This window comes from Ambystoma mexicanum, chromosome 13, assembly GCF_040938575.1.
Source record: "Ambystoma mexicanum isolate Mex_15411 chromosome 13, UKY_AmexF1_1, whole genome shotgun sequence".
In the NCBI taxonomy this organism is placed as follows: domain Eukaryota; kingdom Metazoa; phylum Chordata; class Amphibia; order Caudata; family Ambystomatidae; genus Ambystoma; species Ambystoma mexicanum.
The window spans coordinates 177,017,772-177,044,687 of record NC_090938.1 but is presented as its reverse complement, the minus strand read 5'-3'; the positions used below and the strand labels follow the sequence as shown (position 1 = coordinate 177,044,687).

At 47.0% G+C, this 26,916-nt stretch overlaps 1 protein-coding gene across 1 annotated transcript in view; it reads left to right on the top strand.

Annotated features, from left to right (window-relative positions):
• LOC138520104 (uncharacterized) overlaps positions 1 to 26,916 on the top strand; it is a 251,860-nt gene that overhangs the window by 186,062 nt on the left and 38,882 nt on the right. The window contains exon 14 of the mRNA XM_069632614.1: positions 7,254 to 7,373. Within this exon, the coding sequence (XP_069488715.1) occupies positions 7,254 to 7,371 (118 nt within the window). The 3' untranslated portion in view covers positions 7,372 to 7,373. The remainder of the gene's footprint in view (positions 1 to 7,253; positions 7,374 to 26,916) is intronic.

The window sequence follows — 26,916 nt, the reverse complement described above, 5'->3', positions numbered from 1 at the left end:
TCAATCTTTCTGATCTTCGCGTAATATACTTCGCATATAACAGATTTCTTGCATATTTAATACACTAAACCAGACACGCATCGTGCTATTCCTCAATTGCCGCAAAGGATACTTTACAATATATTTCTCTGGCTCGGGATATCACTTCCATGCCGATATAATTTGAAAATACAGTTTCGATTTCAGAATGACTGCATTGTTTTCTACCCAATCAAAAGCTTTAACCAACGTTTTTACCTTAGATGGATTTTCAATGAGACATTTTGTTGTGAGGCAAATATTAGTAATAATAGATTCGACATCGATTTTGAGAGTATGCATATAATTTTCCGTCATATTGTCACCTAATAACTTATACAGTGTGTTTTTTTCACTAATTAGACATTTTCTGTATAAAGTTAACTTTTTCCATTCCATAATACATTTTAAAGAACGTAGACCAAACTCATATTGGATGGCTTCCGTTGTTATGCATTTTGGCAAAAAAAACAGAACCTTTCACCATATGATGGCTTCTATGGTTTTTAGATATGGTGACAATGTAACTGGAAAAAAATTCTAGCCCATATGCTAATCTGGGAATAACCTTCATACAATAAAAATCTCTACATGCAGACATTGAACATTTTCCAAATTTCTTTTCAATTACTCTCATTTGTCGACCAGCCTCTATAGCCTTCATCCTTTTGAGTCATGATACTAGAGAAGGAATAACCCAAATAGCAAATGGTTTTCTGCAAATGGATCTTTGTACCCTCAATAGTCCATATTGGCTTTGTCCATTTTTTATTCGTTTGTCCCAAATTTTTAATTACAGTTTTTGGAGGATTTATTTTTAATTTCAATTCATTTATAAACTGCACAAAAGAGTTAATAAGCCTTTGCAGACCAATTTTGGTTCAATCAAAAAGTAAGAAATCATCGGCATAGGCAACCCATTTTATAACATTTGAGCCTACCTTGGGTGCAACTAAACCACTTTCCTCTAGGGCGTCCCTCGCACCAGACCCAAGTTAAACAAAATTGTTGCCAAAGGACATCCCTGCTTAAGGCTATTCTTCGCCTTTATTTCTTTTGACATTAGGCCATCATTACTGAGTCTCACCCTCAACACTGTGTCCGAATATAAGTATATCAGCATATCTAATAGACCCCTATCAATGTTCAAATCCATTAGCCTCTGCCAGAGCATTGCTCTATCGACCATATCAAAGGCAGATGAGAGGTCCATTGATGCTGCATACAGAGGGAGTTTACTCCTATGTCGTGTTTTATACTGCAATGTGGTGACAAGTAAGCCCCCAACGTCAGTCCCCATACCCTTCCTGAATCCAATCTGTTTTATGTCCAAGATTTCATGCTCTTCCATCCAGCTTATCTAATGCTATGGATGCAAAAATCTTTGCCTCAACGTTCATCAGCGACATGGGCCGATAATTTGTTGGAATCAAACAAATCCCTTTTTTGAAAATCAGGAGGACATAGGACAATTTCCATGAGTCAGGAATAGTCTTTGTTGAGATCACATTTCTGAATATTAAATGAAGTATCTTAGACCACAATGTCACATTTTGTTTAAATGTTACAAAAGACAGGTTATTCGGGCCAGGAGAAGTAGATGGCTTTGCTTTTTTGATATACCTCCTTATGTTATCTACTGACACGTCTAATGACCAATTTACTTGTTCTTTTGCGGCCTCTATTGACAGTGAGGTGGAGGCACAGTAAAGACTCTTAAAATGGTCACTCCACACAGATTCATTTATGGGATTTATAGTCAATTGGAATTGTGAAACTTCAGTACTATTAATCAGTAACAAGTAGTTTCTAGAATTGTGCTCCCTCATAGCGGCAGGCATGGCCTGTCCGTCTTTTTGATGTTGAGCAAAGCGATGACGAATCAACCAATTCCTATACCGTTGACGACACGTTCTAAGATGTGCTTTAGCTATTTGAAACGATAAGTTTAACTTCTTTATCACACGCATTTCTTTGTTCAACTGAGGTCTTTGTTGTTTTATCTCTATGTCAAATGTGTGTTTATGACTTATTTTTTGGTTTGAAATCAGATAGTCAAACAGCCCAACTCTCATCAGTCTCCAGACTTCGCAGATAGCACTCTAACTCTTCTTTCAGAGACACATAGACTGCCCAACTAACATAACCACAGCTAATGTGATCTCCGGTATACAAACAGCCGAACTCAGACCCCTCGGATAGAAGATTAGTGAACTTCCCAACTCCATGCCAGCAACCCAATTCTCTGACAACAAGCCTCTGGACATTTTAACTACGCTGAAAATAAATACATCAACTGCCCAACGCCAAGTAGCAAACACACCTGCTCCCGCCCAAAGTAGGTTTATCAAGTACCCTAATCCCAGCAGACCCGCAAGACCTCCAAGGGCAGTTGTAGTATATTACCTGCCCTGTGCCAATCAGCCATTTTAAGTGGTTGGCAAGGGTGCGATCAGCAATGGAGAACAGGACATGGCATATTTTATCTAAACATTTATACCTGGTTCCATTGAAAGGGGTGGAACATCAAAAGGGTTGTGGACCTGGGCTGGCATACATTTTTGCACTTTCCTTGCCAGCAGCATTCAGCTCAACGAGTTGATGCCTGAACTGACCAGCATTAAAATCGCTAGTCTCTTTAGGTAGCAGTTACATTAAAATTATTTATTTATAACGCGCTTAATAACAACAAGTGGTTTGCAAGCGCGGGATCGGGATTCGAACCTGTGTTGCGCTGTTGTCTTGATTCTAAAGCAAACACCTTGCCCTGAGCTATCCTTCCTCCCCAACAAACTACTCAACTTCCAGCAACACACAGATTTATCATACAGCAGCTATATGACTAGTCTAGCTCCCAGATGCACCTGCCTTGTACTATCAGCTTTATGGGAACTGGCCAACTCCCAGCATGACCTAGCTCCTCAGTTAATGGGTTAGTGACTGTCAAAGTTCTAGGTGTCCCAAATGCCCAGAAGAACAGCTTAACAAACTGCTCGTCATCACACAAGTGCGATCTCCTCAGCGAGCAAACACCCAACACTCAGCAGCACTTCTACTTCTCTTTGAGCAAAAACAGGAAACATAATTGTTAAACACACCTCTGCCATTGTGGTGGTCTTGTTGCATGTGGATGTGTAGAAAAAGAGGGGGGTGGGGTGCTAGTGGGATAGAGGGGCAGGCAGATGCACATTCTGAGGTGTTTATGCATGCAGGCCAGAAATACTCAAGTCCAGAGTGCGAGTGTGGTTCTTCATGAATTGTGGTGGTGGCTCTTGGATATGTGTTTAATATTATGGGAGAGCTCAAACTCAATACATCAAAGGTCAACCCTATGTGATTAAGTTAGTCACTAATGTGGGTGTGAGCAGGTGCGTTGCTCTATGAAAGGTAATGTATGTATAGGAAGATTACTGCAGCAAGTGCCGAGGGCTGTGTGACTAGTGTATGGTGGTAGGAGAAGGAGAGGGGAGGCAGTTAGTTGGAGGTAAAAGAAAGAAGTGGAATCAGTAGAGGCTCCAGTCATAGGAGTTTCAATGCTAGGTTAAGCCTTTTCAGTTCACGTCTTTGTTGATATGGCATGGTAGTTGTCATTCAGGTACAGAGCCCTTACTGTTTCAGTTCATGTGAAATGCAAGAGAGACACACTCCAAAATGAGTTTCGATATCTCACGGGTCTTGGCTTGGGTGCTGTGCATGGGAGCATGCATGTTTGTGAGTATAACTGCCTCACATTGATCCAGTCCTGGATTTCCAGTGTTTACCTGAAGCTCAACCCCTCGAAGAACAAATTCCTACTACTAGCCAACAACACTGAACATCCTGACATTCAAACCTGTCCCTCTGCAATGAACCTCGAGAACTTTGCTCCCCACCTGACCACTTCGGCCAAGTCCCTTGGGTCCTACATTGACGTACACCTCTCCTTCAAGAAGCACATAGCAAAGAAGACACACAGGGCTTGGTACAAACTTTCCCTCCTGTGGAAAATGAAGCCCTTCATCCCAGAAAACAACTTCAGATCTACTGTTACACCTGGTATTTGGCAATGCCCTTCTGCAAGGCCTACCAGCGACCACCCTGGCACGCATGAGATGTGTCCTGCTTGCTGCAGCAGGACTCAGCAGCGGACACCTCAGTTTTGACCACTTCACCCCACCCACTTTGTCGAAATACACTGGCTACCTTTACAGGCACATTTCACCTTCAAATCCTGCTTCATAATCTACAAACCTGTCACCCTGAAGTTCCCAAGCTACCTCACTGACAAACTCAACATCTCTGGAGGCCTGCGATCCAACAGAAGATAGGATATGTGCAGACCTGAACTCAACTAGGTCCACACCCAAAAAACACCCTAATAATAATTATTATAATAAAAAGGATATCAAGAGAGGGGCTCAACTGCGTTTTGTCCTGATTTGAGTTTTTTCTACTTGTCATTCATTGTGCCAGGACATGTTTCGGTCCATGGGTGTGCTGTCTATTTATGATGATAAAGTCTGAGGCAATTTGCCCTTGACAACTGCATGTCTTTGTATCTGATTGTTGAAGGTGGGCCATTTTATCGGAATCTGAGTTGGCGAATTGTTTGAGATTGTACGAAGGTGCGTAGATTTGGGTCACTCTTGTGGGTGCCATGCTAGTATTTCATTTGTGGTCCTTGATATCATCAGGTTTTTAATGATTTTCAGAAGTCTGGAATGGAGAGCTTGCCAGGGCTGATGGGAGAGGAGCAGGGTTTAGAAAGAAAGCCTACGGTGCAAACCAGTCCTAAATGTGCCAAAAAGTCAAAAGGTCAGAGGTCTCAGGATATTAACTTTTCAGCAGTAGCCAGTTGAGTAAGCTCAAGATGGAGAAAGGCTGCAAAGAGCTCTATGCGGGTCACATGACCAGTGGATAAAATCCATTGCCAGGGAGCTTGCAAAGGTTGATGTGAGGGGAATAGGGGTTGGGGAACATAAGGCCTGGGATTTGGAGTAGCTCTACAGGTGCCAACAATGTGAACTATTAGCCAAAATGGCGCATAAGCCACACAAGGACCTCTTTCTCGTAGCTTCCAAAAATTCAGCTCCCTGATTACCAGCAGTCCCCTGATAACAGTTCTGTGAACTGTCTACTTCCTAGTAGTGCCCACAACTTCTCAGACAGCAGGTACATTGCCTACCAAACTCCCAGCAATTGATGTCTGCACCCAGCAGCATCCAAAACATTCTGATAGCAAGTCCCTGAATGGTCCGACACTCAGATTCAGCCAAGGTCTGTAGCCAATATTCACATTAGAACCCAACCCTCCAATAGCAACCAACACCCTCATAGAGCAGGTGCATTCACTGCCTTACTTCTACCAACCCCAAACACTACATGTAGCAAAGCACGCTCCCACCACACATGGTAATCACATGAACTCTTAGTCATCAGCTCCATGACTCCACAGTGAACCATGGTTTGGAGCTGCTCACCTTCCAGCACAACAACTCACAGCGAAGCTTCACAAACGGACAACTTCCAAGTAGTACACCAGCTCCTCACAGAACAAGCACATTAACTGACCAACTTCCATCAGCCAACACCGGTGCTCCTCAAGGAACAGCTGCATGAACTGCCAACTTCCAGCATCAGTTAGAAGTGATACGAACTGACCAACCACCAGCAACAAACAACCAGCTCTGCACAGATAATATTTTGACCTCCCCGCAATGCCAGGCACCTAAAGCTCCTTCAATAAAAATATATGTTGCACCCCTCAGTCATCTGGGTCATGACCTGCTCAAATCCATGCATCAACCTTATTTATGTATTTGGTTTTAATCTTTTCAATTTGTATGGTGCTTGCACTATCTCGCTGATGTGAATTTGATTAGCATTAGATAGCCGCACTGTGAGAAGTACACATGAACGAACACAAGACAACGTTCCAAAAATTCCAATCCAGCCTTACCCCGCCCTGTACAATATCTTCATAGATTCTGAATACATTGGAGCCACTCTCAAGTGGATAGCTCAGGGGCAACATGCTCACCTTGTAAGCAACATGACACAGAGCCACACAGATTCGATCCCCGGCTCCGCACTTAGAAACATCTTGATATTAAGCGTGTTATAAATAACTTATCATATCATATCACTCTGCAAATTAATTAAGGACTTCCTTAAGGAGAGATTCACACCTTCCAAATAGTATAATGGATCTTTTTGTGGAATCCGTCAAGCCCTGCTCTCTATAGGGTTATTCCCTACACCTACTAAAGATATCAGTACAGATGTGCACTCGTTTCTCAAACACACATTTGTTTATAAAAAATCCATTGGAAGTCAAGTGCTGTGCCGAAGTTGCATTTAACCAAGCTGCATTCGGTCTACCAAAGTGGGACTAATTCTTTTCAGCAAGCATATATGTAAGTTATACATGGATTCTCTCTAAAGATAGCAGGCCAGTGCAGAGAATACAAGGCTTGCTCGTCTTATATCAGTACATGACTTCACATTTTCATCTAAATTCACTAACAATTGCAACTTCATGTTTTCCTCCACATATGAGGAAACACCTGATTCCTGGAACAGATGTCACAATACTTTCGCAATTACCACAACAACAAGACCTGCCCAGTTCTCAGAAGCATCCTCCCTCTCTAATAAGAAAGCACATTAATGTCCCATCCTGAGCAGCACCAAACCCATTAGAGAGCACACATGTTAAGACTGTGGACACAGCGGACACAGTAGGCAAGCCGTCACGGGAGCACCGGCACCGTTATTATAGGACTCCATGGGAATGGGGATTAACAGAATTACCGGCGCCTGCCTTCCCGGCTGCCGGACCCATAATGAGGCCCATTGTGTAGTTATGTTTCAATTCCCAATGTTGTTTAGTTGCATAATGAGAAATAACAAAAGTAGTCATTATATTTTGTTTTATGTAGTGTTCCATCCCAGATGCCTCCCACCTTTAAGCACTTCATTGATAGCTGTGATTATGACCTAATGTAATTGCACTGAATAGGAAAGGGGTTGGTTGTTGTTTCTGAAGGAACATTTGGATTCCTTCCTGAAAAGATAGTCTGGCGCGAGTCATCAGAAGTGGTTCTGGAATGGCAAAGCGCTTGGTGGGAAATGGAAAATGGAAGGGATGTGTCGAAGGTGCAAAGGATAGAAATGTGCGGTAGGGTGAAGGCCAGAGCAGACACTCAGCAGTAAATCAGATTAAGATCATTAATTTCTTTTCCTAATATCCACAGAGGCAACTGCTGGGGGAAGGTCATATCCACTTTTTTCTGCATCCCAGTTGGTCAAGAGGAAGACGAGCAGGATTTGGCCATCAGGCACTATGACGGGAAGGAGCGCCACGCTGGCTAGAGGTGAGCATAGACTTTTCACAGGTGAGAAGTGACCTGCTGAAAGGTGTCAACAGACATGGCAAGGTATCCATTGATGTTACTGAAAAAAAAATACTGAATTATCTTTTACCAAAACAAATGGTCAAAGCTGTGATCAGGAATATCAGAAGTGAGTATAACCTGGAAGGGATGAGAACAGACCTTTTAGAGGTGCGCATACACCAGACCAGACTTCAGCATGGAAACGCCAGAGGTGTGGGCACCTTTGGACTGTATATTATAACAACTTGTTCATTGATGGCTACAGATTGGTGTAAATCTATATCTGGTCATGGGAATAAAGACTTAGCAGTGTGATTTGAGGGGGTCAAAAAGGTACAGAACAGATCATAGGGGAGCACAGACAATGGACAGTTGTCCGATGATGAAACTGAAACATGATGATAAGGAAAAGGATGGGCTAGGGGCAGTAAAATGCATCAAGTCAAAGTTTGGGGGAGTACCTTGATCAATATGAACATATAGTCCCCAATGGGTAGCGTGTGATGCAGTGGATGGGATGCAGAGTAACGCTTTACACCAAATAATCAAGCCAACTCAGGAAGATGGCAAAGTGCGTTTACTGTTTTATTATCAATTGTCTAAAACAGGGAGTTACAATGGACATCAACTGACATTGTACAGCATTCTCTCCAAGCAGTTCATACTTTTATAGCAAATATTTGTCATACATGACATCCTATTACGTTGCAAATAAGAAAAACACACAGGGGGTTGTGGTTGGCTCAAGGGGAACATCTAAGTATACTTTCTATACGGGGTTGGGTTGTGATTAGACATCTACAGTCAGGTGGAGAACTCATGACCACCCCTAGTGCAAGTCATCTTCAACAATTATTAGATACTTGGTACATCATTGGCTCTCAGACTATAGGGCCCTTCGTTATATGGCCTTCTACAATTGGTTGGCACGCTCATGCCAGTCTGGAACATTCAGCACACTAGCAGCACATAAGTTCATACCCCAGGTGCCAGGAGGTGGACATGACTTTACCTCCCCACCCAATTAACCCAACATCTCTCATCACCCAGATTTCTGCCATGAAGCTTTTCTTTGAACTTGGCCTTGCAGTGTATTCTGATCTCTGAGAATATAAGGGAGTACAGGTATGCGCTTATCATAGTTTTGGAATGGCATGGTCAACTCTGTTTCAATTCATGTTCACGTGACAGGAGACCACAATTTGGCTCATATTGCAGCATTTAATTGTCTTAAATGAATAAAACTTGGCACTCAGTGTTCTTTCTTTGCACCTTGACAAGGGAGGATTCAGCATCTCACGTTCGCTGCATTCAAGAATAGATAACCAGTCTTGGCTGCCTTCAGCCTTGACACCAGGCCAGACAGCCCTTCTCGATTCTTCCATGATCCCAGCTACCTCTTTGCTGCGACACAGCTTTCAGCCCTTCTCTTTATGGGTTTGAACTTGCTAAAGTTGTGACACCGATGTCCAGCTTCTATATAATGGCCGCTCCGCCTGCAGTCCATTCACTATGTATAGCCAACTTCTATGATCCCTTGCGTTACTCCGTCTGTACAGTTATTGAGCGCTTTGCATTTTCTGCAGAGAGAGATAGAGAGGCCCTCATTACGACCCAGGCGTTGGACCATGGTGCTAATAGCACCATGGTCCATGCCGGTAACTTACTGACTCCGCCATGGCGGAATGGGGAATTGCCGCCCCATTCCGAAGGTTGGCGGGGCGGTAATTCCCCATGCCGCCATGGCCCTTCCCCATTCCCATTTTTGCCCCATAGGGCTCAATGGGAATGGGGAAGGCGCTAAGTACGGTGCCGCAAATTGCGGCACTGTAATTAGCACCAAGGTCCCTTTGCGGGTTGGTTTTTTAACGCCTGTTAAAAGCAGGCGTTAAAGTGCCACCCGCAAAGGGACCTCGTAATCAGGCGTTAAGGGTTTAACGGCGCCGCCACCTTTTATGGCGTCGTTAACCCCTTAACGCCTGGGTTGTAATGAGGGCCAGAGGGTGTTAGGGGAGCATGTTGGCCAGTGGAGAGAAGCAATCACAAGTTTAAGACACATTTGTACCATTGGAATGTAGGAGATTGTTCAGCACCTGAACAGTGGAAGGCAAGCCAGAGAGAGAGTAGAGAGAGGTGGAACCCGACCAGTTTGGGACAGGAGACTGAGCAAGAAAAGGAAACGTGCTCAGTAGATGACAGCAGCAAGACAATGCAGAGAACTCCATCAATATTGAAAAACAGCCAGTAGATAATTGAGCGAGTGCCCTAAACAGAGAATGGCAGGTGGAAGAGGAAGGAGACCTCCACGAATTGTGGGAGGAGGCGTGGACTGGAAGCAACCCCATGATGAAAGGAGTTCAGGAGACAAAGGCAAAGTGATGCTCTTGCTCAGTTGATACAGAAGACATAAAATAAAGGATGCTGGTCATTGGAGAAGAGAGGGTCAGCAAGAGAATGGAAAATATCCCCTCGGCTTAGTGCACACACAAAAACAGTGTTATGTATATTAGATGACAGCATTGGTCTAAGGTGCCTGATTACTGAAAGACCAAAAAATGATGGAGGTAAATAGTTGGTCCAGGGCATCTAGCCCACTGGGATTTACTTTGGGTAGCATTCCATTCCATCTGGACCATTACAAAAGAATAACAGCCACTTACACTAGTCTGGGCCCTAGCCCCAAAGGAAGTAGCCTAGCACAAACTGTTGTGCCATATATTTAGGGATATATATAAGAGACACATATGAGTGCCTGCCTTATTGGGCCTTAGACGTTATGCGTAGGTTGAGAGCCTGCACACAGCAAGCTCAGGTCCCCATCTGTCCATTGCACTCCGACCTAGGGCGAATCTCAATGAAAAAACAGAAAAATATGTTTTTCTATATTGTCTATGCCAAGCTGCATCTCGATGAGTACATTATGCATAAGGCCATCTGTGAAGGGAGTGTTCTTTTTGTTTGTCTCCCTTTTCACTTGCTGGTCTGCTCTCACCGTTTACTGCACAAGAGCAGGAGGAGGTGCCAAAATCCTCAAAACACCGGCTCCCAAGCAGAGCTCTGCGGGAGTGTTCTTTGTGTTCCTAGGGGCTCCATTGAGCATCTGACCTACTGAGGTATTTTTGCTATGCACTGTTGGGCTTTCCTCAGCTCACGGCTTTGTATTTGACGACGCTTGCCACATCTACTTGATCTACTGCCCCCTTGAGGACGAATAATTCTGGAGGCCCAAGAAAGGATAAGGTATTCCCTCCCCCTGTCGGAAGATACTTTTGGTGATGAGGAAGTGATGCGTAAGTGTTTTTGCGTGGTCCATCGTGGGAGTGACAGAGTGTCTACACACTGCCTGTCTGATGTGTTGAGTGACCAGGTACTGTGGTTGAACTACTGAGAGACAATAACTGTGGGCTATTGCCTTTGAATCAGCCTCTGGATCCTACATTTTATTTTGGACTCTTGCAGGAGTATTTTAGGGACCTGATGACTTTAGGCTTTGGCCTTTGAATCAGGCTCCTGTGGGTACTATTTGTATTTGCGTCATCTATGACACTACTCGGTCCGTAACTGATACCTAACTGAGATCCGCTCAGTATTTTCATTCTACCGGCATACAAAGCATGGTTCAACGTACTTTAAGGTCAGGGTTGGTGACTCTTCCTGCTCCGGCACAGCTGAATATCCTTGACCTGTCTTCTAGAACAAGGATGAATGATCGGCATAAAGCTGTGGATAACTCTTGTTGATAGTTGGTAGCTTGAAGAAGAGAGGGAGGTGGTCATTGGGTCGCAACATACTGTGCCCATAAAAGAGGGGCTAGTAAATGTGGTGGCTGTTTCCACTGTCCTCCAGAAACTTTGTTCTCTTCCAATGTTCCCGGTCAGGTTAATATTGCTCCTGAAAAATTGTGCTCCATGCTAACTGGCCTGAACAATTCCCCCATGTGTAAGCAGATTCGCTTTCATGCAGTTGTTCCTGCCTTTGCACCTAAATAACTTGTGGACAGGTCTAGAGGTCCCAATCGGCCCCCTCATGGTGGCATTGACATTTCTCTGCCGAAACATGTATTTGGATCATGCCAGCCTCACTCATTTAATTTTAAGGATTTGACAAACACTGATGGTGATCCTTTGACTGGGGCAACAATAATGGACCAAGCTGGTCTTGAGGAGGCCCCTTGTGGATCTATTCAAAATAACTACCATGATGATTCTTTTATGGATTTGTTAACTGAGAGACGGTCCAGTCATAAAGAAATTACTGACCTTGAATTGTTATCGGGTTGTGAGAATATTAATTTGCCTGTTTCTACCTTTTGCAGGGGAAGGGGGCAGCGTGGGCAATTGGGAGCTAATGTAATGGGCACCATTAATAGCTGTTCTGATGTGGGTGTCTACTGGGAGAGGCAGATGTAGTGAAATCTGGCACCCATCAAAACACGTGGAGGTGCAAGGGAAACAGAGCCCACACCTAACAGACCCTCAATAAGGTTCAAAAACCTTTAACAACAAACAAAACATTGGTATGGGGCAAGTCACTCAATTGAAAGGAGGTAGACGCCAGCCAAAAACAATGGTTTAAGAGGGCAAATTGCCTCAATCAAACTCATGAGGCGAAAAGTACACAATATAAACCAATTTATTAATTCCAAAAACAATCTTAAAATGCAATTAAATTGCCAAGAACACAAGTTAATAAATGACCATTATTAAATAAGAAGTCAATTAAACAGTGCGGCAATGTGACAGACAGTATTGTGTATTATGGGCTTCTAATGTCCAGCCCTATAAAAAAAAGTTGTCTTGTGCTGTGCAAATTTCAATCAGTCAAACACATGAAACACTCCAAACATACTAGTCAAAATTCACTCATACTCATTCTTACCATTCTTACTCTCATCAAATATGGCACAACAGACATGTGGGAAGGATCTAGTTGTCAAGGATCCCAGTGTCAGGAACCCACAACTGATTCCATGGGATTGGGTAGCCATGCTAGAGCTAATGTTGCACTAGCTGCCGGTCTAACCATAGCATCTCAGACTACAGATGTTTTGGCAGAGGGTCTGTCTGATGTGAGGGAGGTCCAACAACCTAGGTTACCGCTATCCCTGATGGGAGACCTTTGCACTAGACTTCCTCCATGTGAGAGTTTCAACCCTAGAGAGGATGTTATTTGGGGCATGTTCGCCCCTAACTAGAATAAAGACCTCACAGCACTGTATGATCAAGAAGAACTAGTATCAAATGCTGTGAGGATGAATACTGCAACATTATCGGCGATACATGAGAAATTGTCCTTTGTTGAGATCTATTTGAGTAGATTGTCTGATAGATAGTCTGGTGCTGTGGACCCTAACGCCCTGATACCACCCAATTTGGTTGAGGCTAGTAACAGGATCAAGGATAACATCCCCACGTTGGTGGATGCTCCTTATGATAAAGAGACTCCTATAGAACTTGACTCCTTGGACTCTCCCTCACCCCTGGTTGAGTGCATGGAAGCATTGGGGCCTACTGTTGGTCCAATGATGGATACTGCAGTAGTGTCGGATAATGATTGTGCCAATGAAGGGTGTTCCATTCAAATTACTACTGTGGTTCATTCTCCTCCTCATGCCCATAATCATCCAAACAAAAAAAAAGGAAAAGAAGAATGCAGCTAAGGATAAAAAGACAAAAAATCTGCCTAACAGCAAACATAAATTGGCTAATGCTGCCAAGAAACATGTATATCAAATGTCATTGGTTGATACTATAATTGATCTCAATTATCCCAAAGATAATGTATGTACATATATGTCAAGAAGATCAGCTGCTCTTGGGGTCTCACAAATGGGGGTTTGATGACACAACAAAACATGCAAATGAAGAACGGGAGGAATTGCTCCTATTATGGTGGACCAGCCCACAAGTCCTATCTTTCAGTGCCATATGATGGGTCCAGATATTGGCTGCCAAGCACTCCCTGACAATAGTATACAACTTAGATCTGGCATTGGTTCAGGTCAGAGAGAGACGATTATTTGATCTCCCAGCTGGATTGAAGCATTGGGTGAAGCTAACATCGTTATGGAACTTGAACTCCACCAATATCAGGAGTAACAATTCGTCTTTGCCCATAGTCCATGCAGGGGTATCTACTCCTGCTGTGTTGATAGGTACGCACAATACTGGTGGAGTGCTGCATTCTATGGTGGGGTTTGGGTTGGGGATGAATCTGCAGCCATTACAGGTGAGTTCTACAACTTGCCCCAATAACATATCCCCAAGGATACTCTCTGAGCAGGGGACAAGGTGTGTATCTTTGGAGCAACATGAGCCAAGGTCGGATTGTGTGGTGTCTACAACACATAGGATTATCGACAAACAAAAACACAGCCCAAGCAGTTGAATAGGTCTACTGTACTAGAGCTATTTACACAAATTCCCCCTTTAAGATCTCTTCACTCTGAGGGTATTGAATTAATTTCCCTCTCGGTTAATGTTAATAACCAGATGGTCTCTCCGTTTTTCTCAGATATAGTATCTAATGGGGTGTGGGATCAGAGAGACATATTTCATTCTCTTGGATATGATATATGTCAACTTCAGAACAATGAAATGGCTAAAATATTTCTATCGCCTCACTAAGCTGTCCGGATGCCTTTATCTATTCCTGAGGACATTGCCTCACGTGTGGTGGCCACGATGCAATCTGATCTATCTGCATCTAATAGTACTGAAGGAAATCAAGACTGGGCTTGGACTGAGGCTGCAATTAAGACTTCCCTTGTGGCATAGGGTGCACGCACAACAAAATCCTAGCGTACGTAAATCAAGGGTCTTGTCTTGGAACATATGTGGGATGGACAACCTGACGCAGGCTTGCCTTAATGTGCCTGATTTGTGTGAATTCAATGTTTTGTTTCTTCAAGAAACTATGTGTTAGGGTTGTTTTAACTTGGATGGCTATTCAATCTTTTCATGTCAAGCTACGTCCATAGGGAAAGGGTGCCCATGTGGGGCATGGCTATTGCTATCAATATTAACCTCCTTGCTTGCTCCACATTCTGTGGTATGTCTGTGTAGGTATATTGGCTATGCATGTGTGCTTCCCGGACAGCACTGGAGATGTCCTGCTGGTTAATGTATACTGAAACCCTGCAAAATATCCCATTCGTGACTTTCTAGATATACTGACTGGGATATTTGATCATTGGCTGTCAAAGGGATATCAGCATGCCATGATCGTAGGTGGGGACTTTAATGCTCAATGTGCAGAAGGTCAAGTCGTTAATGGAAAATCCAGTATACCTCATGGTTGTTCTAACAAACTTATGCAGGGACTAGTTTGGGACTCATTTATGACCTCTTGGGATCTCTTGCAAATAGAGGCCAATTCGACATCTGACACACCTTTTTATACTTGGCACAGGGGCTCTTGCACTTCCTGGATTGCCTATTTTTTTGTATCATCTCTTATTAAATCTAGATGTAATGACCTGTGTTTGTTTGATCCTGGGAGCAGTGATCATCTGATTATATACTCTATGGTGATGGCATCCTCTTATAGACAGTCTAGTCTGCCCATGTTGATTCCTATAAAACCCTCTAAGAATGGATTATCATGTAGATGGGCTAGTAAGATCTATGGCCAACCTCTGAGATATTTGAGCAGGCCCATCATAGAGGGGGTGAGGTATCAACTGGGGATGATACTCTGATGACTATGGGTGTTAGATCTCTCAACAGATGCATTGTTGGCATTTGAGTGTCAGGAGATCCGTTATTCCAGCCCTACATACTCATCAATTTGACTATAGAATCAAGGACTCTAAAAGACTCAAAATACAGGCTATTAAGCAGCTGAGGGGCTTGGGACTCTACAACAGTGAATTTCAATAACTTAGGAAATCGGAGGCCCAAAGACCTAGACATTTTGTTAAAGCCTGTAGATATGACCTCCATCTGAAAGACAATCAATTCATGATGAAGACCATTCTTCAATCTGATACTAGACAATTTTGGTCATGTATAAATAAAATTAATGATCCTGCTCATGAATCAAGGGTGGATGTTATTCAAGCAAGTATATGGGTCTCTTTCTACTCCCAGAAAATTGGCAATCTCTCCTCTTTGGCTGCCCGATATCTTAATGTCTTTGTTAAACCTGTGTTGGATGAGCCTTGCCTATTGGAAATAGAGGACATTGTCTGGGCCATAGATAGACTCAAACCTTCTAGGCCACAGGGACTAGGTGGTCTCCCACTGTTCGTAATGAAAAAAGATCCCAGGGCCCTTTTTCTTAAACCCTACTTTTATTAAATCTATGTCACAAACAGGGTTACTTTTTCTTGGAATGAGTACATCATTATTCCTATCTAGAAAAAAGGCAATGTCCAGGAGCCTGGGAACTGTAGGCCCATTGCACTTACTGACTCCACCAGTAAAGTGTTTTCAATTTGCTCTTAAGGGATCTTAACATCTCCCTGAGCAAACACAATATTCTTTCACGCTTTCAGGTGGGGTTTCCACAGGAAATTGGCACATCCCTCAATGCTACAGTGCTGAAACATTTACTGCAGAAAGTGAAAGCTTCTCAGGGGATGGAAATATATATGGTCTCCCTAGATCTATCTTTGGATTTTAATTGTGTAGTGCATGAATATTTGTTGGATAAACCTCTTAGATTTAAGGTTCCTCAGAAGCTTGTCTAGCACACTGTATTGCTTCATCAAGATTCCAAGCTACAAATTCGACTCAGTAGGGATGGAGCTGTATCAAGGCAAATATTGGTTAAGGTGGGGCTCAAGCAGGGTTGCACTCTGGCACCATCCCTTTTCAATATGTATGTGATACTGAGGAGCTCTGGCGTGCCTATGATCTGATTCCTGTTAGGTTGGGTCATCTTAACATCCATTGATTGACCTATGCGGACGACATTGTCATGTTTAACAGGACTGTGCTGAACCTTCAGCTGAAGTTAAATATCTTCCATGAATACGCCATGAGATACAACTTAGTGGTCAATGGCGATAAATCCAATGGTGGTTGTATTCTCTAGTGGGAAAAAGCTTTTAGTGATGCCCATATGAAGTGTATTGTAAGGAAAGTGTGTGGTTTCTCCCTTTTACCAGAAATCAAATATTATCTGGGTAAGGTAGAACCAGTCCTGTTGCATGGGCTAGATATGGCATCTGTTGATTTGGGGCCCTGTCTATACACTCTGCAAGGTGATCTTGTGGAAAAATATATTGGGACCGGCATCATCTATTCCTAACTCGGTGATTTGCCACAAATTAAATCTTGTCTCTCTTAATGCCAGACACCAGTGGAGACAACTATTGATCTACACCAGGTTCTTGAGGCCTCTTGCTAATTCTCTCTTTGTTGACTTTCACCAGATGTTAGAACTTGGTACCATTCAGTCCGTCAATATGTTTAGGACTTGCATGAGTGATCTATTGGTGCAAATTGGATAATCAGATATGGAACTCATGGGTAAACCTGACAAAGTAAAATCTAAACTAGTTCAGGATGACTGGAGGCTGGCTATTGAGTCCTTGTCCTAATACTCTTTTTTATCAAGAATATGCTGAGTTTCCTAGAAAGAGGGGAGCTGGCCTATATATCTTCAGTGCTTTCCTTGTCGCAAGATGAGACAGTTTCTCCTATGTTTTAAGTTAAATCAATTTCACCGAAGAGAGAGAACAAGGTATTGAACTGTGTCCAACAGGGAAGCTAGTCTTTCAGTGGAATGTCGTTTTGGCAAATGCCCAAATGCTATTGAAAGTCTTAAACACTGGATTCTAGATTGCAAAGCTTTAAGCTCCACTAGATTGATTGCCTTTGATAAGGAAAAGGATAGATTCTCCACTGAATATTCCAAGGAATTGTTATTGTCTCGATTGCTGTGGGGAATGAACATATCACTGATTATTGCACCTGCTCGTTTTTAAATGGTTTTGATTTAAATTGCTGAATCGTATGTGTTTTTTCTGTGATTACTGGATGTATGTATTATGAAACTATGTACTTTTCTTTTTTTGTATGAATTTGTGGAAGGTTTTCTATAAACGATATCACAATTAAAAAAAAGACCCCGTGTTTGGAACACAGAGACTATCAAATGTCAGTCCCTAAGACATTGCTGGGAAATTTCACATGATACCGATCACCGCTTTGAAACACATTGTGTATAGGTGCTATATAAATAAACTATCATGTATCATATCATATCACCCTGTGCCCCCTTCTCAGAGGGGAGCCATGCCTTCTTCTCACAGTATGCTATGCTTTGGAGCTCATTGCCTCAATACCTCACAAATCTCAATAATCATTTGACTTCCTGAAAATTCCTAAAACAAGATTCTCTTCTTCAAAATAGAATGAGTCTTTCTTCAATCAGATATAAGCCATAGGGCCATGCTGCCCTCTTGGGTACAAAACATGGTGCTTTACACAGCTTTATAACATACCACACTTTACAGAAGAGAAACAGCATTCACTGATTCACATTTCTCCCAAAAATCATTTGCACCCAGCTAACACATTAGAGAAGGAAAGAGTTTAAAGGCTACATTGCATTCAGAAACATTAATATGCTTTAGGGCAACTCAGACAGGACAGTGTAGAGGAGCAGGTAGGCGCTATCCTGCCAGTCCCAGTCCCCTCATTTTGTAACAGTGGGAGAAGAGCTATTGATGGGACCCTGTGTATCATTCCGATAGCGCATGAAGTGTATGAAAGAGGTTATACACTCAGACAGCCATACAGAATGTATCCTCGCTCTGAAAGTTTGAAAGGATATCGCATGGAAGAAAGTTACATGGAAGAATGTCATTTGCCAAAATGTCAGAATGCATCAGTGAATATTGTGGGTGGACGTTAAATGAAATCTGACAAGGACAAAGTGATGTCATGAAGAAGATATATGAATCTATACTGAAATTATATGAAAATACTAAGTGATGAAGCAACTGAAACACTAAGAGTAACATGAACCTATAGCTAAAGTGGTCATGAATCTAAAAGTAGATGAAGTAACTTACTGACCAATAACTGTAAATATGCAGGCATGCAAGGTAGAAAAACAACGTATAGAAGCTTACTATCAAGGAATATATAACGTGGCGCATGAGAAAGTTCATGACTAAGTTCCGGTATTGCCGCTGAGAATCGCTGCTGCTCGCTTGCTTCCTGCTGCTTTTACAGATTGAACTTTGCAACTTTTACTGATTTATTCAGTGTCCTCCTGCATTACCTGTGATTGACAGGCTACCCTAGACCCGCAAGGAAACCGCAGGCTTCAACGTGCAAAAAAATCTGCAAGCACGCGCACAGCACGCGCGCACAGCACGCATGCACAAGGAAGTTCACTACTAAGTTCTGCTTTGCCGCTGGGAATCCCTGCTTCTTGCGTGCTTCCTGCTGCTTTTACGGATTGAATTTTGCAACTTTTACTGATTTATTCAGGTGACTCGTTCAACATTACCAACTAATCCGGCAACTTATTGACTTTGCCTATTGGCACTGCTGCCTGATTGAATGCCTGATTTATCCTGCCTGATTGTGTCGTTCTGTTTGTTTGTAGTGTCCTCCTGCATTACCTGTGATTGACAGGCTACCCTAGACCCGCCCAGGAAACCGCAGGCTTCAACGTGCATAAAATCTGCACGCATGCGCACAGCGCCGGCGCATGAGTTAGTTCACAACTAAGTTCCGCTTTGCCGATTCGCTGCGGCGTGGCGGCCGTGGCTCTGCCCCCTGTATTATTTTTGCATCTATATTTGGTTTCCACGCTGTGGCCAATTGGTAAGAGCCTTAACAGTGTTGCTCAATTGCTTTAAGTCTTATTAGAGCTCCCTCGTGCCCACATTGCAAAATAGAACTCTTTCTACGACCATGCTTTCAAAAAAATTACATGTGCCCTTGAATGTAGGGCTTATTAATCAGCCCTCCGTTATGGCACAGTCACACACGTGTGCTGCTATCATAATTGAAGCAAAATGGGGTGAAAACAATCTGTCTTTGAACAATGCTCAGCTGACTCAATCCATTTCAGATATAACTATCCTGGACTCCATGAAAATGGATGAGAGGAAAAAAAAACATTGTCACCATTCTTTAAAGAACATTTCTCCGATTGCACCGATTTCATCTATGAGTATGTCTGAAAATTTTGCTGGCATTTCTTTACATGCCAGCCAGTGTGAATCACCCACTTCTCTCTGGTCTGAGGGTCACCAGTCGGTAAGTGAGGGTTTAACTTCTGCCTCCTCATTCACAAAACAATCTCTTTGGCAGCTTATTTTGTCTTTCCAACTCCACGTGCTGTCAGACCCCCACATACAATTCCTGCCGTCTCTTCATCTAATTTGACAGAAGTAGCGCTTTCTGCAATTAATACTTCTGTTTTGGGTGTGCACAAACTTTTCGCACAAATGGATGAAAAATTGCAGAAACAGGCTGCCCAACTAGAGACGATTCTCTTATGGACTCAAAACAACAATCACCTTCCAATCATGTGCCGTTTGTCATCCCCCACTTCACCAAAGCATTCTGAACACTCTGTGATTGACTGTGGAGAACTGTCGATCAATTTCATTGCCAGCCTGTTCCACGTCAGATTACCACACTGTTACTGGAATTCACTGAGATCATTCGTCCGGCTGAAGTTGAACTGGTTTATTTAAGTGCACAGGCAAATCATTTTCAAAATAGTTCTACAGCAATTGTAGCAGATGCTTTAGTGTTGCCAGATCCAGCCCCCAAAATCCAACACATTTTGGACTCCATGGGCAAGCGGTCTTCTCGCCCCAAGCCTCAACAACATCTTGCTATGACGAAAAAATCTAAAAATCGTCTGGCCCGTAGAGGAGTCAAAAGTACTCTGCTTTTTTTAAAGTGATAGGGGGCTCTATGCCCTTGGCACACATTTCCAATCCTTCATTAAGGCCGCCTTCGACAATCACAACTGTTGCAAATAGTCCTCCACATGATTCTGCGCTGTTTGATACTCGAGTGTCTGCTAGTGGTGTTCATTCAGCAATGAATCAAAACCATGAAAAAAATACACTGCAATATGCTCCTCTGGACAATCTTCTAGAGAGCATTGCTCAGGCAAATCAAGCACCTATTTCCAGTGTTTTTGTATGCTCTAATGTTAAAAAGGTCATTCCCACTTCCCTACAGCCCTTACCATCCTCCCTCAGTAAGGATCAAGGTCAAATCGCTACAGATTTACTAAAGCAGGCGGTTGATGCGTATTTGATGGAGAGGCTCCCTTGCTCAAAGGATAGTCACCAAGTATTATCTAATTCCACCCAGCCTCCAACACTCAACACCCTGCTTTTTATGTGCACATGTGTTGAGTCTCATCCTCAACATCTATATGCTCAAAATGCATATTCTGAAGTTTCGACTCATTCCCGATCTAACACATTTCCTAAATCACCATCTGTGTTGGACAGGGCAGGTCCATTCTCTTTCATTTTAAAATGGAGAGAAGGACAATTCCTAATGAACGATCTGAATAGACATAGGGGCCGATTCATGGAACAAACGTGCACCGAAAATCTACGCGCAAGCCGGCGCAAGCAGGCGCGTGCGATTCATGGAAGTCCCTGCGCGTGTCTTCCTCGGGATGTGCGCCAAACCCGTGCATGGCGCACACGTCACTGCAACATCGCGAAAGGCGTGCGCGACGCGCACAGTGAAAGCGCACAACCTCAGCGCACACACCAGAAAGTGGGCGGGACATGGGGCGTAACGCGCGGAATGGGGAACAACACGCGAAAATAAGGGCGTAACTGGGGATGTACTGCAGGGAAGCAGACGGAACGCCCACACGCACTCGAACCACACGTATTCATGGAATCGAATAGGGCAAAGCCACGCACAGCCAAAGACACGCACAAGCTGAAACACGGCCGCCACACGAAGGCACGCGGTAGAGTCACAGCGCATCAAAAAAGTGGCGCGCGGGAAGTTAAATACGCGATTGAGCGGGGTACGTGGATTTCAGGGGTGCGCGAGAAATTCTACACGCGATTGGCCTGGGTACGTGTATTACAGGGGTGCGCGAGAAAATCTACACGCGATTGGCCTGGGTACGTGGATTTCAGGGGTGCGCGAGAAAATCTATACGCGATTGGCCTGGGTACGTGGATTTCAGGGGTGCGCGAGAAAATCTACACGCGATTGGCCTGGGTACGTGTATTACAGGGATGCGCGAGAAAATCTACACGCGATTGGCCTGGGTACGTGGATTTCAGGGGTGCGTGAGAAATGCTACACGCGATTGGCCTGGGTACGTGGATTTCAGGGGTGCGCGAGAAAATCTACACGTGATTGGCCTGGGTACGTGTATTACAGGGGTGCGCGAGAAATCCTACACGCGATTGGGCCTGTGCGAGTGGGGCAGTGTATTACGTGGGTGTGCGGGAAGTTGAAGAGGTGAATTGCCAGTGTGGGTCCTCCCAGGTCTCCCCTCTACCCCCTCCACGACCTCTGCAGGCAGCCCACACCACAGGGGACTACCCTGCACCCCTGGTCATGTCCCGCAGGCAGCCCATCCACCATGGGCATGCCCCCCAGCCAAGCCACATGTCCCCTTGCACCCCCACCCCCCAGCACCGTGGGGCACCTGCCAGCAGGCCCCCAACCATGTCCCCTTGCACCCCCACCCCCCAGCAGGCCCCCACTCATGTCCCCCTGCACCCCCACCCCCCAGCACTGTGGGGCACCTGCCAGCAGGCCCCCAACCATGTCCCCTTGCACCCCCACCCCCCAGCAGGCCCCCAACCATGTCCCCTTGCACCCCCACCCCCCAGCAGGCCCCCAACCATGTCTCCCACCACCCCCACCCCTCCAGTCACCAGGGGCAGCCTCCACAAGGCCCCCACCCATGTCTCCCACCACCCCCACCCCCCAGTCACCAGTGGCAGCCTCCACAAGGCCCCCACCCATGTCTCACACCACCCCCACCCCTCCAGTCACCAGGGGCAGCCTCCACCAGGCCCCCACCCATGTCTCCCACCACCCCCACCCCTCCAGTCACCAGGGGCAGCCTCCACAAGGCCCCCACCCATGTCTCCCACCACCCCCACCACCCAGTCACCAGGGGCAGCCTCCACCAGGCCCCCAACCATGTCTCCCACCACCCCCACCCCTCCAGTCACCAGGGGCAGCCTCCACCAGGCCCCAACCATGTCTCCCACCACCCCCACCCCCCAGCAGGCCCCCACTCATGTCCCCTTGCACCCCCACCCCCAGTCACCAGGGGCAGCCTCCACCAGGCCCCCACCCATGTCTCCCACCACCCCCACCCCTCCAGTCACCAGGGGCAGCCTCCACAAGGCCCCCACCCAAGTCTCCCACCACCCCCACCCCCCAGTCACCAGGGGCAGCCTCCACAAGGCCCCCACCCATGTCTCACACCACCCCCACCCCTCCAGTCACCAGGGGCAGCCTCCACCAGGCCCCCACCCATGTCTCCCACCACCCCCACCCCTCCAGTCACCAGGGGCAGCCTCCACAAGGCCCCCACCCATGTCTCCCACCACCCCCACCACCCAGTCACCAGGGGCAGCCTCCACCAGGCCCCCAACCATGTCTCCCACCACCCCCACCCCTCCAGTCACCAGGGGCAGCCTCCACCAGGCCCCCACCCATGTCTCCCACCACCCCACCCCTCCAGTCACCAGGGGCAGCCGCCTCCACCAGGCCCCCACTCATGTCCCCCTGCACCCCCACCCCCCAGCACTGTGGGGCACCTGCCAGCAGGCCCCCAACCATGTCCCCTTGCACCCCCACCCCCCAGCAGGCCCCCACCATGTCCCCCTGCACCCCCACCCCCCAGCACTGTGGGGCACCTGCCAGCAGGCCCCCAACCATGTCTCCCACCACCCCCACCCCTCCAGTCACCAGGGGCAGCCTCCACCAGGCCCCCACCCATGTCTCCCACCACCCCCACCCCTCCAGTCACCAGGGGCAGCCTCCACCAGGCCCCCAACCATGTCTCCCACCACCCCCACCCCCCAGCAGGCCCCCACTCATGTCCCCTTGCACCCCCACCCCCCAGCAGGCCCCCACTCATGTCCCCTTGCACCCCCACCCCCCAGCACTGTGGGGCACCTGCCAGCAGGCCCCCAACCATGTCCCACTCATGTCCCCTTGCACCCCCACCTCCCAGCAGGCCCCCACTCATGTCCCCTTGCACCCCCACCCCCCAGCACTGTGGGGCACCTGCCAGCAGGCCCCCAACCATGTCCCACTCATGTCCCCTTGCACCCCCACCCCCCAGCACTGTGGGGCACCTGCCAGCAGGCCCCCAACCATGTCCCCTTGCACCCCCACCACCCAGCAGGCCCGCACTCATGTCCCCCTGCACCCCCACCCCCCAGCACTGTGGGGCACCTGCCAGCAGGCCCCCAACCATGTCCCCTTGCACCCCCACCCCCCAGCAGGCCCCCACTCATGTCCCCCTGCACCCCCACCCCCCAGCACTGTGGGGCACCTGCCAGCAGGCCCCCAACCATGTCCCCTTGCACCCCCACCCCCCAGCACTGTGGGGCACCTGCCAGCAGGCCCCCACTCATGTCCCCTTGCACCCCCACCCCCCTGCAGGCCCCCACTCATGTCCCCCTGCCCCCAGGTCCTGACGAAACGCAATCATGGCAGTAATGGGCAGCATACCCAGCACAAACACCCAGCCAAGGATTGCATCCACCCACATAGTAGATGCAATTACATGATACAACCCCAATGGCAAGTATGTAAATGAACACATGTCCGTCACACACACATACACAATGGGTGCAAGTGAATGTCAAAACCCATATCATGACATGCATGAAACCAATGAGAAAATACCACAAATGTAAGTAATAAATATATGTATTAAAGATGAAAATGAAGTAAAGAAATAAAACACACAACAATGGGGATGACAAAACAAATGGTCCATGTCCGAGAACTAATAGAAAAAATCAAAAAACAAAGGAATCCAAAAACTAATGTAGTCCAAAGCAAAATAATGGGGGGAAAAATAAGGAATAACCATTGCCTCATGGTGAACACAAATATAAATCCAACAAATGTTTTCCAAACATCAAACTATGTACAAGAATATCCCAGGGTCCATGAGCCCAACACCATAAATGAAACCTACTACTACTAACTAATAAAAAATATATATACAGAAAAGTGGCCATTGTCCGAGCGGTCCAAAAAAAACTTAAAAAATAAAGGAAACCTAACACTAACTAACTAAAGAACTATATACAATGGCAGCGGGCAAGTCCTGTGGCTCACTCTGTGATGTTGCCGGCCAGGGCATCATCGAACTCCATGTCGATGTCCCGGAGGCGGGACTCTGTCCTGGCCCCGAGGTCTCGCAGGGACAACCCCGTGTCCACCTCAAACTCCCTGCGAGCTTCCTCGAGGCACTCAGCCCGCCTCAACGCCCGACGCATGGAGAACTCCGCCCTGACCATGGTGAGCCGCTCCTCTTCCGCCCGCTGCCGCTCCGCACCTATCCGCTGGACCAACTGCTCCCACACGGAAGACACTGCCATCCCAGGGTTCTCCTGCCCTCCGGCCGATGCCTGCCCCTCTGATCTTGATGGCCCCGAGCCATGATGCCTCCCACGTCGAGCCTGCTGCTGCCTCCGACGCCACTGCCTCTGCCAGCACGACGGCATCCAGGCTGATGGAATCCGCCGATGCCGTCGTGCACGTGCCCTGCCAGATGATGCCGGCACATCCTCCATCTGCAGGGGGACAGTTGCTGGTGTGTCCACCCCTGCTGGACCTTCGACTCCCGACTGTGGCAGGGATGGGGTCCCCACCGAGCTGGCTGCGTTGGTCGGGGCAGGTCCACAGGGGGCCCTGGTGGCATCTGGGCCGGAAGACGGCATGGAGCATGACTGGCGCATAGCCTCCACAGAGGAGGAGAGGGTCACCAGAAGGCCACACACATGTAGGAAACCCCCGACCATGGCGGCTCCCAAATGTTTCACGTATGCACGGTGCTCTTCGTGATGATGTGCATGCTCCTCCCGGGAAGCATGCACCTCATCACGAATGCCAACCGTGCGCAACGCGACACCAATCAGGACCCTCTCCACACGGCCAGGGGTCCCCTCGTCCGCAGGTAGAGGAGTGTCAGATGACATGGACATCTCCCCTACCTGCGGACGGGCCTGGGATGGGGCATCCCTGCTGGTGCATGGTGGTGCAGTCACAGTGTCAGGGACAGTGACATGCACAGGCACCTCCACGGCGACCTGTGCTGCCTCCTGCCCCTGGCCCTGGACTGCACCACTTGCACCAGCGGGGATGCCCCCACCAGGCCCCATGTGTGGCTCAGTAGCGGCCTCCTCCCCCTTTGGGGAAATCCCCAAACCTGGATGTCTCCACGCCGTCTTCCGCCGGTGCAAGCCCCTGTGGGGGCTCACCCACCCCTTCCGCTGCAGCCGTGGCGGCATCCCCGCCGCTCTGCTCCACAGCGCCTTCTCCGCCCTCTTCTTCACTTGCCACTGTGTAGAGGGAGACATAGAACACAAGCATCAGGGTACTGTACAATGGTCCCCTAGACAGGAAGCAACAGCAGATGAGTGGCACTGTCATACATCACTTCCATCATGTCCCTCCACAACACATGGGTCAGTGCAGGCAAAACACATACAGTAACAGGCATGGCGCATGCCATGGACATTGGCATACATGACCAAGGGACTCATGATTCATGCACTGTTGGTTTTAAACTCACATGCATCATGGGTCTTGCCATCACATGCACACACCTCACCGTAGTTCCATCCATCTGGCCTCGTACACCACAGACGCAGTGGATACAAGGATGACTAGGCTGCATCAGTGAATCTGAACATTGTCACAGACATGTGTCATGCATCCATGGCAGTTACAAGTCACAGACACGCAGGTCAGACACACACACATGGACACCATACGTGTACATGGGACCAGCACCCATCCCTCACCCCCACCCATGTCCAGGAACAGAGACTGCCATGCTTCCATGTGTCCATTCCGCACAGAGCCCCCCATGTTGCAATAGAACACATGCACCAACCATGTGGTTCACACATCACTGTACTCACATGCCTGACCATGATGTCCCTGCACACACACATACGTACATGGCCTATGTCACACATACAGGCAGGTATCAGACAACCAGCACACTGCAACATGCCCTGTCTCACACAGTAATGCTTGGCCACTTACCGGCCAACTCCAGATGGGTCTGCCTCCGAAGAATCTGGGCGTGGAGCGCTGGGTCTACGCGTTCCAGGACCCTCATCTGGATGTCACTCAGGCGTGCCCGGCCCCCCTCCGCGAGGCGCCGGGCCTTATTGAGGGTCCTGGACCTCAAGTCCTCCCAGCGCTTCTTGATGTGCTTGATGTCGCGGGTTGCCACCCCCTCCGCGTTGATGGCAACCACTACATCGTCCCAGATCCTCTCCCGTCCTTCCTTGTTGGCGCGTGGTCTTCCGAAGAGGGCATCATAATGCCCCAGG